Source organism: Siniperca chuatsi, linkage group LG17, assembly GCF_020085105.1.
Source record: "Siniperca chuatsi isolate FFG_IHB_CAS linkage group LG17, ASM2008510v1, whole genome shotgun sequence".
Taxonomy (NCBI): Eukaryota; Metazoa; Chordata; class Actinopteri; order Centrarchiformes; family Sinipercidae; genus Siniperca; species Siniperca chuatsi.
This window is the reverse complement of record NC_058058.1, coordinates 28,529,946-28,548,698: the sequence shown is the minus strand read 5'-3', so window position 1 is coordinate 28,548,698 and position 18,753 is coordinate 28,529,946. Positions and strand designations below refer to the sequence as shown.

The window sequence follows — 18,753 nt, the reverse complement described above, 5'->3', positions numbered from 1 at the left end:
TGACAGTGCGCCTTACACGTGCCTTCACTTGTGTTATAATATTAGTACGTTTGTCTGCCTGTAAGTTGGAATGATGGTCAAAACCAGGTTTTGAAAAAAACTGCTCATGATGAATTCATGATGAACAACGCTCATGTATCAGCTCTGTATAAAGTAGGGCTACCATTAACAATTATATTCACTTTTTATCAGTGAATATTGATTATTTTTTCAATTAATTGACTATTGAGTTGTCTATTGACAGGGATCTCATGGATCCTTGAAAGTTTGTGAATTTGAGGCGAAAAAATCAAGTTTTTGTAAATAGACATGGGTCACTGAAAGTGCTTGAATGTATATATTTTGTGCAAGAATAGGATTGAAGTTCTGATATTTTTGTTTTACTAAAAGTAACATCACTGTAACACAGCACAGATGAGAAGTGTTCACACATTCAAGCCTCTCTTTTTATTTGTCTGTGAGCTTCTGTAAAGACTGCTAGTTCTCATTGTTAAAATTATCAGTGTTGTAACAGTTATTAACCTTGATCCATGTCTCAAACTATGCCATGTTGGGTCCTTGAATTTGAGGGAATTGGGCCTGAAAAGTCCTTGAATTTGATGTTTAAGAAGGTGTGGGAACTATGTATTAAACGTCACTGGTCCTAACAAGTTAATTCAATTCAGTTTTATTTATATAGCACCAATTCATAACAGAAGTTATCTCATTGCACTTTTCTTTTAGAGCAGGTCTAGACTGTACTCTTTATAGACCCATCAATTCCCACCATGAGCAAGCACTTTGGCGACAGTGGCAAGAAAAAAATTCCTTTTAAGAGGCAGAAACATCAAGCAGAACCAGACACAGGGTGGGCGGCCATCTGCCGCTGCCGTTACAAGACCCCCACAAGGATTAATAGCCCAAATTCATGACATGAAACAAAGAAATGCACCCTAACTAAGCTTGTTTTAAGCTGTAATCAGCAAATCTCTGGTATTTGTACTTGATAATTGACTAAATCCAGTAATGCACTGCATCTGCTAACGGTCACTGTGTAATTTGTGCACTGTGTTGTAGTAATGGTGAAGTTAATGGGATGTCTGTACTGTCTTCAGGCTCCCCAACCTCAGGCCTCCCTGCAGCGAGGTCTGTCCAACTCGGCGCGAGGTGTCCTGTCCAACTTTGCCCAGGCCTCCCAGCTGTCAGTGGCCAGCAGCCTCATGGGAATGACTAGTGCCAAGCACTGTGGCAGCAGCAGCAGCAGCAGCAGCAGTAGCAGCAATAGACTGCAGCATGACAGCCGTCGCCAGATCTACAACATCCCAGGTATAGTATCTTAGGCCTACTGTGTGTTTGTGTGCCTGATTCATCTTATGTTCACAAGGGATGTTTCAATCATGTTTTTTTGGCCCCTGATCCGAGTCCTTTAATATTATCTGCTGATGCCGAGTCTCATCTGACACTTATATTTACCTACATGTTGATTTAAATATGTATCTGACACATTGAAATAACAGCTACTAAATCTGACACACCTTATTTATCATGAGCTACTTGATCCAAATAGTGACGGACCTGATTCAAAACTAACTAAAGTTTATAACTGAATTACTGATCTGATATGAATAAAAGTTTAACTGTAGAATGTGACTCCTGAAATTGACGTGAATCGATCAGCTAGAGAGAAGACGTCTCCTTCTGTTGGAGTTGTTGGAACTACAGAAACACTACTCTGATTGTACAGTGGTGTTACAGAGTGGAGCTTCTTCCCTCACAAATGATCTTTGGCTGAGTGCAGACACTCAGTTTAACCAGACAATAGATGAGACAGCGCTTTGACTGCAGAAAGATTAGAAAGGTGCACAGTCCATTTACCATTTAGTTCTGTCATCAGACAAGTTTTCCTTGTTAGTTTTTCTTATTTATGACGGATATTAATTACTTGACAGTACATGCGCTATTATTTATTACATAATTAGTGACATTGTATTTATACTGTACTTCACCATCTACCAGATTAGACAAGTTTATCTTATACTTATACCAACATGTTACTTAATTTATTTATACCTGTTTATAGTGTATACAGTCCATAAAGCGAGCTTGTAACCTACGGGGATTAGTATTTCTGATTCTGATTCAAGTTACTTACAGAATTACTGTTAATTACATTATTATTATTTTAAAATTCTATGTGGAATTTTCTCACTCACTCAACCGGCAGCCCACCATTGAGTCTGGTTCTGCTCGAGGTTTCTGCCTGTTAAAAGGAAGTTTTTCCTTGCCACTGTCGCCAAGTTCTTACTCATGGTGGGATTTGTTGGGTCTCTGTGAATAATATTATAAAGAGTATAGTCTAGACCTGCTCTATAGGAAAAGTGCAATGAGATAACTCTTGTTATGAATTGGTGGTGTATAAATAAAATAAATTGAATTGACAGCTGATATGACCTGCTGCTAGAGACATTTGTCATTTTAACTAGTTAAAATAAAGGTCAGCACCGGCTAGAAATGAGAAGCTGGGACATGAATGTCTTGTACACTGCTGCTCTTTGCTAATGAGAGAGAGAGAAAAGATGACAGATTTGTTAGTTAGAGTTTTGCATTTTGCCAACCTCTCTGTTTGAGCTCAGTCACTTGCACCGGTGAGGCCATATTCTCTTGCATATGCAGCGAAATGCTGCGCTGTATGCAACTGCGTTTTCCTTTTTCTGTCGTTAAGGAAAACACAGAGTAAAGGATTTTGGTACAGATTTATTTCTTATGGTGGATTCATGAACACTGACCTTAACTGAGACAAGTGAGGCCTGCAGTTCTTTGGATGTTGTTGTGGGGTGTCTGAATGGCTGAAGAAGAACAAAAGGAAGACTTTGGAGTGGCCTAGTCAAAGTCCTGACCTGAATCCTATTGAGATGCTGTGGCATGACCTTAATAAGGCAGTTCATGCTCGAAATGTGGCTGCATTACAACAATTCTGCAAAGATGAGTGGGCCAAAATTCCTCCACAGCGCTGTAAAAGACTCTTTGCAAGTTATCGCAAACGCTTGATTGCAGTTGTTGCTGCTAAGGGTGGCCCAACCAGTTATTAGGTTTAGGGGGCAATCACTTTTTCACACAGGGCCATGTAGGTTTGGATTTTGTTTTCCTTAATAATAACAACCTTCTTTTAAAAACTGCATTTTGTGTTTACTTGTGTTATCTTTGACTAATATTTAAATTAGTTTGATGATCTGAAACATTTAAGTGTGACAAACATGCAAAAAAATATGAAATCAGGAAGGGGGCAAACACTTTTTCACACCACTGTATGTCCGGATTGCCCCCCCGATACCGATCCTTATATTTGGCTTGGGATATATCCAATAGAGAGGTGGATAGATACTTTATTTATCCCTGGAGGGAATTTGCATGTCACAGCAGCAGTACACGAACAAACCACTCAGTACAAAGAATAGTGCAAAACAAATGTCAAACACAAGTAACATCAAAGTAAAAAAGCATGCCCTTTTTAAGCATGTGCATGCCTACAAGTGTGCAAATTGCAGTACGGTGTGCAAAATGAATGTAATTATAAGTTAAAAGTTACAAAGATGTGTATTGCACTGTGCCAGAAGTTATGGAAAATGTAATTGTAAGTCCAGTTAGCGAGTCCAGTAAAACCTCAGCAGCCTCCCAGTTCACTGATGTCCACTCTGAGACAGAGCAGGGCTGAGTTGAACAGTTTGATGGCCACCGGCAGGAATGATCTCCTGTGCCGCTCGATGGAACACCTTGGGGGTTTAAGTCTTTGGCTGAAGACGCTCCTCTTCTCAACCAGAATGTCGTGGAGGGGGTGGGAGACGACGTTCAGACTGCTAACCAACTTGGACAGTATCCTCTTCTCCGTCACCGCCTCCAGAGAGTCCAGCTCAACTCTTCCTCCAATCACTGATAGCGTCTCTCACCCTCATGCTCTGGCCTCAGCACATGGCAGCATAGAAGATAGCACTGGTCCCAATGAAACAAATTACACAGCACTCCCGATATGCCCTCTGACTCCTCACCAGGGCCATCTTATTAGCCAGAGCTCTCATATCCCCAATGACTAGAGCAGTGGCCGTTCAGGGGGCGTACCCTTGGAAGTGCGGCTTGCAGCGTTGTCAAGAACCGCGGTATGGCTGCTCATCCGATCGACTTGACACTCGACACCGCACTCCCTTGGGTCTTCAGCAGTATACCCGCCAAGCATGAAGTCAATCGGATGAACGGTTCTTGAGATATGCAAAGGACCGTCATACACACACACATACATACATACAAACAGACAGACAGAGATTCCTTCCTTTATAGTTAGATGATGCTACTACAGCACTACCTATTGGCCAAATGGCCTCATATTTGTTATGGTCACTCAGACATCATATCTATACATGTCCACCAAATGCAGTTGCAATAGCATAAAACGTTCAGGAGATAAGACATTTTTTGTAATATATCCCGCCCACCGCATTTAAGCAAACTTTGAGGGCCAGCTATAGCACACCTGTATATGGAATATCAAAAATCCAAATAAGTAACTTTTTCCGGCTTGGTCCAGAATGTACCAAATTTGGAATCAGGCCAAAACATAAAGGTCATTGTTTTAGCGCCACCATCTAGCTAAATTGCACCAAATTCGACTGCACTCCATTAGGTCCTCAGGGATACACCCACCAAGTGTGAAGTCAATCACATGAACGGTTTGTCGAGAAAACACAGACAGACAGACAGACAGAGATTCCTTCCTTTTATAGTTAGATGATGGAAGGGAGGTACGGCGATATCTCCTACTCAAATGTTCACATTTAGTCCTTTATCACTATAAGAACTGTAACCTGTTTTTCCCATTACTTGAACTTTTAAGAACTTGTGAGGCTTTGATACTAGGTGGTTCTTGCATTTCCACTGTATTTCACAAACTGGGCCATTTAATGGCACTGTCCACCACTTTGATGCAGACTAAAATATTTCAACAATTATTAGATTGATTGATTGCCATGAAATTTTGTACAGACATCCCCTGACTTTTCATCTAGTGCCACCATCAGGACAAAATTCCAGCTGGTCCAGTACTTTGGTTTATGACCAAATACCTGCAGAACTAATGACATTTCCATCAGCCTCAGCTGTACTTTATGTTTACTGCAAAACATTATACATAACGTATACATAACATCAACTCATACTCAGCTTTATTTACAGTGGAAAGTATTCAGACCCCTTTAAATTTTATTTCTTTGTTTCATTGCAGCCATTTGTTAAAATCAAAAAGTTCATTTTATTTCTCATTAATGTGCATTCAGCACCCCATCTTGACAGAAAAAAAACAGAAATGTAGACATTTATGCAAATTTATTAAAAAAGAAAAACTGAAATATCACATGGTCATAAGTATTCAGACCCTGTATACCCACTGTATATAGTTTATGGGCATTAGAACAGGAGGCAATTTCACCAGTACTTTCATAGGACACATAAGGAACATTTAAAAGAAAAGCGGTGGAGAACCTTAGTGATCTGGCATGGAACATAAAATGAGAGAGAGTCTCTGATGTAGCAAGCTCATTTAAAGCTTTATAAAAAAGTAAAAGAACTTTAAAATCAATTCTAAAAGATACAGGTAGCCAGTGCAGTGTCTTAAATACTGGTGCGATGTGATCCATTGTCTTTGTTTTGAAGTTATAGACTCCAGTAAAAAGTGAATTACAGTAATCTGAACTAGCTGTAAAAAGATTTTCTTATAGACTTTGATGAAAAAGAATGTTTAATGACCTTGTTAAAATGAGAAAGTAAATCAGGATCTAAAATCACTCCCAGGTTTGTGATGTTAGATTTAACCTGTTTGTTTAGGCCACCAAGCACTGAGTGCAGTTTTTCCTGTGCTGCTTTTGGTCCTATTAATAGAATCTCAGTTTTTTTCCTCATTTAGCTTTAAAAAGTTTTTACCCATCCAAACAATGTCAGAGAGACTGGCAATGAGAGCATGCAGTGCATTGGGGTCATTTGGAGAGACCAAGATGTACAATTGTGTCACCAGCATAAAAATGATAATTGACATGGCAATGGTTAATAATGTTCCCAAGTGGGAGCATATATAATGAAAACAAAACTGGGCCGAGAATGCTTCCTTGAGGAATGCCATAATCAATACTTTGAGTCTCTGATACATGAGCTCCCAGGCTGACAAAAAACTATCAGTTAAATATGACTGAAACTAAGCTAAAACACTGTCTAAAACTCTGTCAATTAACATTTTGTGGTCGATGGAGTCGAATGCTGCACTGAGGTCTAAGACAACAAGGACAGCGACATCATTTGCATCCACAATAGTTCTCAGGTCATTTACAGTTTTCAGTAGTGCTGTCTCTGTGCTGTGGATCGCTCGATGACCAGATTGGAGTTTTTCTAAAATGCCGTTGTTGTTTTAGAAGAATAATTTTCTCAAAAGGTTTGCCAAGGAAAGGTAGATTAGAAATAGGTCTATAATTGCTTAGCTCTGAGTGATCTAGGTTGGATTTCTAGAGGAGAGGTTGTACCATTGATGTCTTGAAAGCTGTGGGGAAGATGCCTAAATTAAGAGAGGAGTTTATTATACTTGTTTCTTGGGAGAGGCTATGGGAGCAGGATTTAAACAGCTTTGTTGGGATGGGGTCTAGGACACACAGGGAAGACGTCATACTGCTAATTACTTCACTGATGGAGTCTTCTGACATCATATCAAAGTATGACATCATAGAAGGGGGACCACGAGCAGGGAGATCCCAGGTGTGTCTCTTTACAATGCCAGCTCTAATAGAGACTATTTTTTCTTTAATAAATGAAGCAAATTCTTTGCATCGAAGAGTTGATGAGTTGTTTTAAAGACTGAGAGCAGGCGATGGATTTAGAAGACTGTCAATTGTGGGGAAAAAGCACCCTGTGATTATTTTGGTTTTCTGAGATATTTGAGAAATGGGCTTTTCTTTCTTTCCTGACTCCATTATTGTAAATTATAACTTTAAAAATATCTATGTGAACATGTAGTTTGCGTTTCCTCCACGGTCTCTCTGCTTTTTGACAATTTCTCTTCAGCTGACCAATTTTAGCAGTTTGCCACGGTGATTTGCGAATGAATTGCCTTGTTTTTGTTTGTGCAGGAGCAACTGTATCTAATGAGAATCTTAGTTTATCATTAAAATTGTCCACAAGGTCATCAACTGAGCCAGTGGTGGATGGAGGAAAGGTGTTCACCAGATTTGAAAATTTGTCAATAACTTCATTGTTAATGTTACACCATGCAGCATATCTCAACATCAACGGATGCAGCCAGGATGATTTTACAGTCAGTTGAACCTCTCTGCATATTTTCGTAAACTGGTAACAATCATCAGACTGCTCACCTTCACTTAAAATTATGGATCCAAAGTGGATCCAAAGGCAGACTTTAGTCTTGTGGTTACATATTTGAACAAGATAGTAGATTTCTGACTAAATCTAATATTTAAGCAATGTCCAATTCAAGTAAAGAAATAAAGCCCGAGTTAAAAAGATTGAGGCTAGGTGGAAATACCTGTACTAATAGCTCAGTATAATGTCCATTTCCACAGCACTAATCCTATCACTACGACAGAGCCATGTCATACTCATCACTCTGCTTAGAACACTTTCTCTTTTCAGCAGATATACTGTTCCCATTCATTAATTAATACTGACCACTTCTACTTTGTCTGTCATTCATTTATGTATTAAATTTGTATTCATTGTTCAGTGTTAGGGTTAATGAAACCAACACTTCCTGCCAATGTTTCAAATTAAAAGCCAAGCAGGGAAAAGGAATCCCTTTGAGTTGCTAGAGGGTTTTTCATGTAAAACATTAGCAGTAAGTGTTGGCTATTGTTGACATTATCTTAACACGGAACCAAAAAAAAAAATAGTAGAACCGACTGGAATTGATTAGTGAGTGAGAACAGTATTTCAGTCAAAAATAAACTGAGTGCAGCAGAGTGATGAGTATGTTTTGATGTTATGATGAGGTAAGATAACAGGTAAACAGAGAGGAAGTGTTAAGCAGATCAGAAAAGAGGGAGACATCTTAAAATATGAAAAAAATATACTTACTAGAAACAAGTAGTATTAGGACTTACAGCATGTATCTTATAGAAGCCTTGTTTCAAATAAAGAAATGGTTATCTCAGCAGTTGGAAGTAAATGAAGGCCCTGGCCACTATTTAAGAGTTTATGGAAACTCCACAGCCTAAAGTTTAAGTAAATTGTTGATAGACCTTACGGTATACTCTTTATGTGTCTGTCTTGTTCCCACAGGGTTAAATATTGCCTATCTGAACCCAGCGGCAGTTGGAGCCCATAAGAGCTCCAGCTTAGCAGACCGGCAGAGAGAGTACCTGTTGGACATGATCCCACCTCGATCCATATCGCAGTCCATCACCGGACAGAAATGAGCACCACCCAGCCCTCCTGCCCCTCTGAGGCCACCCCCATCCTGCCCTCCTACCCCATACTGAAGCACTCCCAGATCAACCAACATCCCCACCCCACCCTCCCATCGCATGCAGTGCCTGTCCGTGTGCCTACCTTAAACCAACCCATGAAAACCCACCAAGTCGGACAAAGACACTAAACTGTCAGTGCATCTCAAATGTTCTTATTATAGTAAAAATCTTCTTCGTCAGCGTTGTTTAACAATTATAATTCCCATTATTATCGCTGTTGGTAGCAATATTATTATACCTGCAACTACCATTTTTGCTTCAGTTACTATTAGTCATTATGCTTTTTTCTTTTATAAATGTTTTTTGTTCATTTTTTGTTTCTCTGCTGTCTCTCCTTTTACTTAGGGGAGTGACAGTGAATCATTGTTGGGCCACTTTAGGCCACAATCACATAAGATTTTTTTCTCCACTCAATTAAAAAGCTTAATGTGACTATTGCTAGTAACAGAAGATCAACAGGGTGCATTCTGGTTGCTATGCAACATAAAGTTTAACAATTTTGAAGCTTTGTAAAAAGTGTTAGCTCGCTAACTTGAAGTAACAAAGTGGAAAATACTGATAGGAACAAAGACAGAATATTAAGTTAGTAACTGCTCTGCTTGCGCTTGAAAAGAGGATGAAGAACCATTCTGAAAATGGAGAACGTGTGGGAAGGCATGAAATTGAGAGCAGAGCACCCACACTTGTATCATCTCGTCAAAAGGGCCAGTTTCAAGAGCTGTTTTCACACTGATACGCAGCTAAAGTTCCGACATGTTCAACATGGAGTTCAGGACAGAGACCCCCAAATCTTGAGGAGACCCCCTGATACCATCAGAGCTCATTAACTGGAAATGACTGACAAAAGATGCAAATGTGTACAAAAGAGAATCCTATATGACAAGAGTTTGGAAAACCTTTTCCTTTGCTAGTGGGCTCCCACCATTCCCTATCAAAAGGTCATCATCAGTTTCTTCATTTCAGATGTCAGCCCTCCCCGGTTACAGATTTTAACAGTTACCAGACGGATGTACGTGGGACATACTGTAGTTGTACTAATCAGGACTGACAGATGCAGCAACGTCCCGACTGCACCTTCAGCGGACCACCAGTCGCTGCAGACTCTAGCGAGGAGGGAGCTGATAAGCCGGAGGATGTCATCTACAAACTCACCTAGTATTCACGGGGGGGGGGGGTGATGGTCTCCACTCAGAAAGAAACAAGTTGATTTTCCCTCCTGCTTCCATCCCATCTCATTACCTCCCACTTACCCCTTAATGTCGTCTCTCCCCCCCATTACGTTTGGTTATCCAGTATGCACAGACTGAACCGTTTACCCAGCAGCTCCTCTTGGAATCACATGTTCTTTGAGAAAGTGAAAAGAACATGAAGGTGAAAGCACATTTTGTGCATCCAAACTGCATTTAAAAATATAGAAATCTGTGTTCCTTTCCTTATTATATTTGGGTTTTTCGTTGTTTTGATTGTTGCCCCCCCCTTTTTTTTTTTTGGTTTGTTTATTTGTTTGTTTTTTTGCGGCGTCTCCTAATGAAATGGTGGCGTACCTGAGAGGTATTAGCCCCCGGGGACGATAATCAACATAGCTTAAAAACAGAAACTATTAAAATATCTGTATGGATTATGTAGATACCTAGCTTCAGAGGAAAAAAGGATGTGGATTATATCTTTTATGGGAGAGACATGGATCAATCATCGTGTGCATGCTCTGCACACAAGATGCCTCACTCCAGAGGAGCACTTTGCATATTTCCAATTGGAAAAACATTTTTTTTAAAGAGGAAAAGAATGTTACAATTGAGAGTGGCTAAGGTCTGGATGCTAGCCGATGGCCGACCAGAGAGTCAGGGGAGATGTCCTGAGTATTGTGGATTGCATCAAGGTGTGTTTTAATGAATGATGAATGGTTTAATCATAATTTACTTTGCCAGTGTTGATCTCTGTAAATGTTGGACCTCAAGTGTCAGTTTCCAAATCCCTGGTGCCCAGTGTGCAGGTGTGAGACCCAGCCTGTATATAAGCTGCTGCTGGCCTGAATAGATGTACCAGCATTAGTACAGGGTCCCATTGACTCACTGTCTGGAAAACCCAGCAATAAGTTATTCTCCTTTTCAATGCAGTGTCACCAAAGCAATCCCACTTCATATTCCTAAAGGTCTGAAATAGAGGTCTTTGGACCCAATCCAAGACAAATCCATCATCAGAGCTGATAGGGAATCTGCTTGGATCTACTCTGGTACTGCCATACTGACAGACAGTATATAAAATACTTAACTTCACTGTGTCAGACCCACCCTGACCAAAACAAATGAAGGCTTAGTGTTTCCTGTGATAGATGATCTAGTTCTGTTGAAGACATTCTTATAAAGAGTTCGGTCTAGACCTGCTCTATAGGAAAAGTGCAATGAGATAACTTCTGTTATGAATTGGCACTATATAACTAAAATTGAATTGAATTGAAGGCAGCAGAAACTGACACTGTGCACACATCAGCAGGAATAATGGAAAGAAGAGACAGGCAGTTTAGACACAGAAATGCACCTTAACTACAATCTAAAGAATTTCATTGGAATGGGTTTTAATGAGTGTACTTTCACACAACCCTAACAAGAAGGAAATGTTCAGGTCAAGTCTAAGTCTGTCATTTTTGGCTGTAAATCACCCACATTAGCATAACCCTAATGTAAAGTGTACTAACAGCACTTCACTGGTTTCCTCAGGAGTCGTGGGCTCCCAGTTTGCAGTAGCTCAGGCATTTCAAGCAGTGTTCAGTAAATGTGCAGTATTATTCATGGAACATGGTGAGTCCTCACAGGACACAGAGGCTGTGAAGTCATTTTGGGTTTGAGATGGGAGAACCAGGCGGTTCACACAGGGCTCTGAGGTGACCATCCAACACATTTCAGTCCGATTAGTCAAATAATTGACAAAGAGGCGAAAGCCTCAGTTTACCAAGAAGTCTCAAATTATCAATTGCCACTACTTAACCTATGAAGTCTTCTGTCTGATTTGGAAATGTGCAAAATACCATGCAAAGACTGTTTTAGTGACTTATTTTAGGGCGCCTATGGAAGGTTCAATCCATGTCACACAGGTGCACATAAACTGTTCATAGAGAACATCCACATTGTAATGCTGTGAAACAACATGGCATAGGTTCATCATTGACATGAGACCGACATTGTTGCAGAGGGTTACAAGTGGCCTAACACGCCTTCTGGCAGCCATGTTGGATTCCTTCAGTTCCTGGGCAACAGCTGATGTGTGTCTGACAAAATGTTTATCTCTCAGTTTCTGTGCAGTTAATGTGTGTGAATGGAACAGTCACTGATTACTTTTGTGTTTGGATAATCTAACCATATGTCTGGTTACATTACACTCAACTCATTCTAGACTCACACTCAATTTTTAATCCTCTGTACAACTTTGTGCAGACACTCAGCGTTCCAACATTTCACTTTGTCAGGTACTTTGGTTTATGACCAAATACCTGCAAAACTAGTGACATTCTCATTAGCTTCAGCTGTACTTTGTGTTTAGTGATAATTGGAAAATGTTAGCATTCTAACATGCTAAACTCAGATGGTGAACATGGTAAACAGTATACCTGCTACTTACCTTGTTAACATTGTCATTGTGAGCATGTTAGCATCCTGGCATTGGCATTTAGCTCAATGCACTGCTATGCGAAAGTAAAGCCACACAGCTAGCGTGGCGGTAGACTATTCTTGTTAAAGCTTTTTCTGCTGAGTGGCAAGCGATGCAAAAATGTAGGATGAAGCTAAAGAGCAAGAGAACCTAAGGTGGCAGTTAAAACCCCTTTTTTAAAAATATACATTTTTAACATTTTAAACAACAAATAAGTTTTAGCTTCTTGCTAAGAATAAAATGGGAAAATAAACTAAAGCACTTCATATCTAAGAGTGTGTGTGTCTGGAACGGGTCAGTCTTGCCAACGCCTTTGATTGAAACATAACTACTGTCTGTACAGTAGTAGAAGCTAGCAGTAGTAGTGTTCCTTTTTTTATGAATTAGCCCACCAGCTAGTTAGCTAACAAAGCCACACTTCTGGGTTCACCTCTGTTCCACTCATGGAGGGCTTCTGTCTTCATTGCTGTCTGAAAAGCTAAAGTGTGATACTGGGGTTTTATGTCCATGTTCTAAACTAAATTTTATCAGCTCTTCCAATTACTAGTAAAATCTAAACACTCTACGCTTTAACTGGGAAATTGTGAATGAAGTGCTCAGTTTTTTCTAGCTAATGCAGTAGCAGAATGTGTTGTGGGGATGTGGGGAAAATCACATTGTCTGGCCAAGGCTAGTGGAGCACAGGCTTGCTTAAAAAGGGCAAGGACTTCAGTTCTCTCATGATCACCTGTTCTCAAGCCAAGACAATAGTATCACAGTAATATATAGTTTGCAAGAAATATCTGCCTTTTCAAACTGCTCACTTTTGCTATAATGTTATTAAATTGATCGTAAGCCACACTCCGACAGTCTTTTCAGGTGTCTCTGGTTCTGTAGCCTCGACTACATTTCATAGCTAACTAGTTCTCCAATGGATGTCCTTGATGGAGCTCCACACGGTTGAGAGGTTTTGTGGTGTAAATGCACAGCCTCTGCACATCTCCACATCGTCATGTGTATTCATTTATGTGAATCTGTGTCACCGTTACACTTACCCTCTGCATCGCTACAGTTCCACTGTCCATATATGCACAGTGGTTGGTGGTGTCTTTTCCAGCCCGACTGTCAGATGGATGTGTTCTGGTTCATCACGTTATGATGCAAGGAAAGTCTGTTTGAGGAATCCAGACCTGCCCGTCACTGCAGCAGAATGATCTGATGATAAAACAACCCAGTGAAATGGAAGACTTAGGCCAAGACTATTAAACTACCTAGGATTTCGATTCAGAGATGTAAACTGAAGTTTACACTTGGAAAACATCATTTTTGTTTATTATATAAAAAAAGTGATTTTCCCGTTGGTGGAACAGTTGAAATTGGATGCAGAAATATATTTTCATGTGTTTTTAATGTCTGGGGTAAATTTTTACTGCCACTCACTCACAATTTGATTTTAGCAATGTTTTTGTCATGCATCTCCTTTTGCCAAGCTGAAGCTTGAAGAAAAAAGCTCCTGTCTCTTGCTCTTTTGCAGATGCATCCACACACCTTTGTGTTTGGACTGCAGATTCTTTTCCAATTTCAATTTTTAGATTTCAAAAGTCATTCTTTTTCTGAGGTCTCAATTGAGTTCTGTTTTCTTTCTATTGCAGTTTAAAAAAAAAAAAAAGAAACAAATGTATTGACTATGAAATAAATGACACGATATTTGCTAGGTTTGAAGTAATAATGACTTATTGTACATAAGCATTTTTCCTCCCTTGTACTGAAAAAAGAAATTAAATGGTTGTATATTGTGTAGAAAAGCAAACAAAAAGCCATGAATATTGTGAAGCTTGTCATTTCGTTTTGTGATCACTGTGTATTATTGTGTAACAAATGTGCAAAATGTTTGGGATTTCCCCGCTTCTTGAAGCGGTCTCCCTGAATGCATTTGCTTTGGTTGTGGACTAGTTAGAGTTTGCAGGAAAGTGCTCATTGGTTCAGACAGACGGGGTCTGCAGTCTGGTACACATTACACATCTGATCATTTCTTTTCTTTTCCTCTTGGGGCATTGGAACTTGAAATAACTTTGTCTCTTACATAATAGTTTCCTGAACTTGCTCTAGATAAAAGCACTTTGAATGTTTCACTGTGTGTGTGTTGGATTAGATGGACAGAATTGAGGGACCCTCCTGAACTAATGGTTTGATCCAGAGTCAGACTGATGTATCGGTTTGCTGATACTGCAGACTGGCATTGAAAGATGACATTTAAAAAGTCAGCAGTAACAAATCTTTCCAAAATCCATGGTTTCCAGTGTCCCTGTTGCTCTGAAGAATCCACAAACCACACTGGAAACAGTTCTCATACGGACTATTTCTTAGATAGAAAAAAGTTCCAGCTGTTCACAGTGACTAAGGTTAACAGGGACATTGATTTTGAAAAGAGATGTTGCTCATTTTTCAAGTACATTATCCATATGCCTATGAACTAGTAGGGGTAAGTAAGACAATGTCCTCTAGAAGGTATTTCTGGAGGACAAGTGTGGCACTAAATATTCCATCCATGCATAATCTCTTTCATCAGTGGTTAGGCGGTGGTCTGACCTTATACAATGTTTTTTTGTTAAATGGCCACCGCTGCTGCTTGACCTGAGAAGAGCTGACCCTGAATCAGTGATCACTTTTCCTGCCAACACCAGCATACAACATGTATGGTCCTCTACTGTTTGGTTTTATCTTCTATTAGTTGTTGTTGCTAATGCAGGGAAACATTTAATTGCAAAATCAGTTTTATCAATTTTCAATTTACCTGTAGAAGAGTTTCTTTTTGCATAATGTTGACAATGTTGAAATAAACAGGAAGCAGAAACAGATGATGAAATCGACCTGAGGCTAATTAAAGTCCGTTTTGTTTTGCTTACATCAATCCTGACCTTTTGCACATACTTGATATTTAACGGTCTTCAAAAAAGTAAAAGAAAATAATGCTGTTTGAATACTGCCAGTTGATTGACAATTATGCATTGATTGAAAAAATAAGCTAATTTTGGAGGAAATAACTTTGTAATATTTATCTCTTGCAAGCTATGTTTAATAAAGGTTGAAACAATTTGCTTCCAAGTGTGACTTCATTAACCTTTTTGTGATAGGACAGGAAGACAGACTGTTCTGTCAGGAACACTGGACAGTGTTTCAGACTGTTGTGCGTCTCATTACACTGTCAAGTATTCTCAATCAGCTATTTATCTTGTAATGTCACTTATTTAACTCTTCACCCAAATTTTCTAAACAAATCTACCTTTCAGTCTGCTTAACTCAGCTGTCATTGACATGAATGGGTGGACTAAATATTAGAAACGCCTCTCAGTGCAGCACAAACTACAGCCTCCAAAATGGCTATTAAGTTGGATCACCCCTCTAAAATGGTTTGAACACAAACTGAACGCTAGAACCTTCATGAAGGGAGACTGTAATGCTGGCCATTTGGATTGGACTGCATTAGTTTGAGATAAGTGAACCAAAAATGCTGACAACTGAGTCACTACATACATTTTCCTGTAAATAATGCAGATTTTATGTGGTATGGCTTTATTTCATTTTAACTTTTGGTGGAGCTGCACTAGTCTAGCGGTTTCCCCCTAAAAGTGCATAAACCTGAAATGATTCTCATCCTTATTAAAGGGACACTCCACTGCAGTCTCAGCCTGTGAAAGCAGTTGTAGAATGTCTTCTGTGGCTTTGGAGGAGTTTTGTCAATCCTGTTTATATCAGATTGGGCTTGAGACCTTGAAAAAAAATAGAAAAGCTGAGTTACAAACTGGGGGTTGTGTTTGAAAGAACTGGGCATTGAGGAGGCAGTGGGTTCTAATGAAGGATGCTATTTGTTGCATTGTGGGAAATGTAGGATCTAGTGTTTTTGGAGCTCGACCCATACTAAAAGTCAGTATATCTTCACCTCTGCTGCACAGATATAGAACATTCTTTTTGTCTCTTGTGAGTCCCCCAACTTTATGAAAGTACAAGTGAGTACACTCCCAAGCTGTAAGTAGTTTCTAGACAGACTCGGGTTCCACATTTATTTTCAGTGTGCTGAAAAAGGTGAACCATCCAGGACCATCCAAAAGCAACCACTAGGTGGCAGGATTAAGCAACAAAGCGTCTTGTGGTTTCCTCTCACTGAGTTTCCATCTGGGTTTGACTCACAGCTTTCTGAAGGTGTGAAGGAACATAACATGAGACACTGAAACCTCCAGTGGAACCAGGTTTAACCAAACTGATTAAGATTTGGTGCAGGGCAACCAGTTTTCTTTTTTCTATTTTTACATAGACCAAGCGAAAGGGTTAAAAGCCCCCTACCCCCCTGATCTGGAAATGACTGCTATAAATAGCACAATTGTGACCTCTTGTTTTAATATATTAGATCTTATATGTTTGTTATTTTCAATTTGTCAATTGGATTACAACACTATATACTGGATATATGTATTGTATATTGTGAATTCTGCTTTACATATTTCCGTGATCTCATTTTTTGACTTTTCAGATGCACCACTTGTATTTTGAGTACAGTCTGATCATAAATACAACGCAGTGTGCACTAAATAGCCAGCTTTATTTATACACCCTTATGGCCATAGGTTTGAATGAATGAGCTTCAAGTGCATGTGCTTTTGGGTAAGGTATAGGCAAACTATAGGCAACCAACTGGGGCCCTGCACACACAGTTTTTGGAGCCAGCTTGGTGGTGTTTCCAAAGCTGCATCCAACTGGACACAGAATCTAGTTCAGCATCTGTCCCCAGCATGTCAACCCCACATACTGCAGAGAAAAGCAGACACACTACAATAAACAGACCATAGACCCTACCATTGTTTTGTCATTATTGTTGAAGTAGAGAATGTTAATTATGAAAAATGACAAACATTGATTTTTGTTACAATGTTTCATAGTCTTTCCTCTTTTGGAGAGTTAGAAACGAAAACCTTTAAAGAGAATCAGCATCAGTAAATAGCTTTATATATCTGGAAAAGTTTGTTCATAGTAAATGTAGTTTTAAGACAAAAACAGACAGATAGATGAGGGTAGCAAAGTGTTTCTGTCTTAGATGTAAAATGGATTCTGTTAAAGTGTCCAAAAACTATTGACTTTGTTTTCATCTGAGTTGAGTTTCACAGTTCATGACCTTGGAAACAGCAGCTGACAAAACAATTTCAACTCAAGGTCCACTCACTCAGCTTTTGACTGTGTCACACATGTTCATCAGCAGATTGAGTTTGCTGAGTTGCCATGGGATTTTACATGTTAAAACTTTCAATGATTCTGAGCACCTCATCTGAGTGGTATCTGATTCCTCTTTAATCAGATACCACTCAGATGAGGTGCTTATCGTTCAGGTGTTTGCTCCCATGATTTTTCAAGTTCATCCATCCCTCCATTATCTATACATCTATAGCAACTCATGCTGCTCATGGTTATGGAGCCTCTCAGCACTCACTGGGTGAGAGCCAGGGTACAACTTTACAGGTCACCAGTTTATCATAGGGCTGAGGGCTGACACATATGGACCGACAACCATTCACGCCCTCAAGTGAGTCTCCAATTCACCTAACCTGCAGGTCTTAGGGAGGAAACCCACACAGACTCAAAGAGACTCCACACAGAAAGGCCCAGCCGACCAGTAGGTTCCAACCTTCTTGCTTTGAGGCGAACAGAACTAAACCCTGCACTACTGTGCTGCAATTTGAATTTAGTAAATGTCATTGCTGCCTCAGCAACCCTCAAGTCTCTCATAGAAATCGGTTTGACAGCTGTCCTATGCTACATGTCTGGTTCTTCCAATTGAAACTGTACAGTACACATCCAAGGTAATTTATTTATCATTTTACAACACAAGGTTGTACAACGAAATGAGTTTGTAGTCCCTTCATGCTACACACATAGAACATAACAGATAATTAAATTCATATTAGAATAGGGTAACAAATAAAATAAAACAATATATACAGTTATTTATATACATAGCCTACACATATTGCACCCAGGAAATAATTCTGCAGCGCATTTTTTGAATTTGCGTCTGATGGAATGTAAACAGCAGATAGAGACAGTGATGATAATATGATTTCCATCTTCACATAAAAAGCTCAGCATTTGTGAGACAGTCCGCATGTCGAGTGCTTGATCCGGGATGTTGATGGAGCAGGTCTCTGTAAAGATGTGGGCACAACAGTCTCTGATTCCCGTTGCTTGGCCAGTCTGAGTCCCATTTCGTCCGGACCGGACATTAGCCAGGAGCAGTAGTAACCAAGCTGGGCCAGCATGGCTCCTCTCCTGGCTGTCTTCCCTCTCCTCCTCGGTGATCACAGCAGCCCCTGTGGTGTCTGCCTGGTCCGGTTGATCTGGCTCAAGGTCCGCTGCTCTTTAATCCAAACCCTGGCTTCCTTTTTTGATGACAACGATGATCTATTATTGTCACAGGTAATACGTGTTTCAGCAATAAAGCCGAAAAATGACACACAGAAAATAACATGAAAAACAATAATGCAGCTAGTGGAGTTTGAAGGACAGCCGCAATATTTGCACACGCAGCCGTTGCCATAGTCAAAATCTCCTGATCCAGTCGATTTGAACAATTTTGGCTTAGCCCTTTAAATCAACT

The 18,753-nt window shown here is 39.8% G+C and overlaps 1 protein-coding gene across 4 annotated transcripts in view; it reads left to right on the top strand.

The window, feature by feature from the left end:
• gatad2b (GATA zinc finger domain containing 2B) overlaps window positions 1–15,204 on the top strand; it is a 61,274-nt gene extending 46,070 nt beyond the window's left edge. For all 4 annotated transcript variants that reach the window (XM_044170552.1, XM_044170553.1, XM_044170554.1 and 1 more), the window contains 2 exons: window positions 1,095–1,305; window positions 8,299–15,204. In XM_044170552.1, the coding sequence (XP_044026487.1) occupies window positions 1,095–1,305; window positions 8,299–8,435 (348 nt within the window). In that variant the 3' untranslated portion in view covers window positions 8,436–15,204. The remainder of the gene's footprint in view (window positions 1–1,094; window positions 1,306–8,298) is intronic.
• The last annotated feature ends 3,549 nt before the right edge of the window (window positions 15,205–18,753 follow it).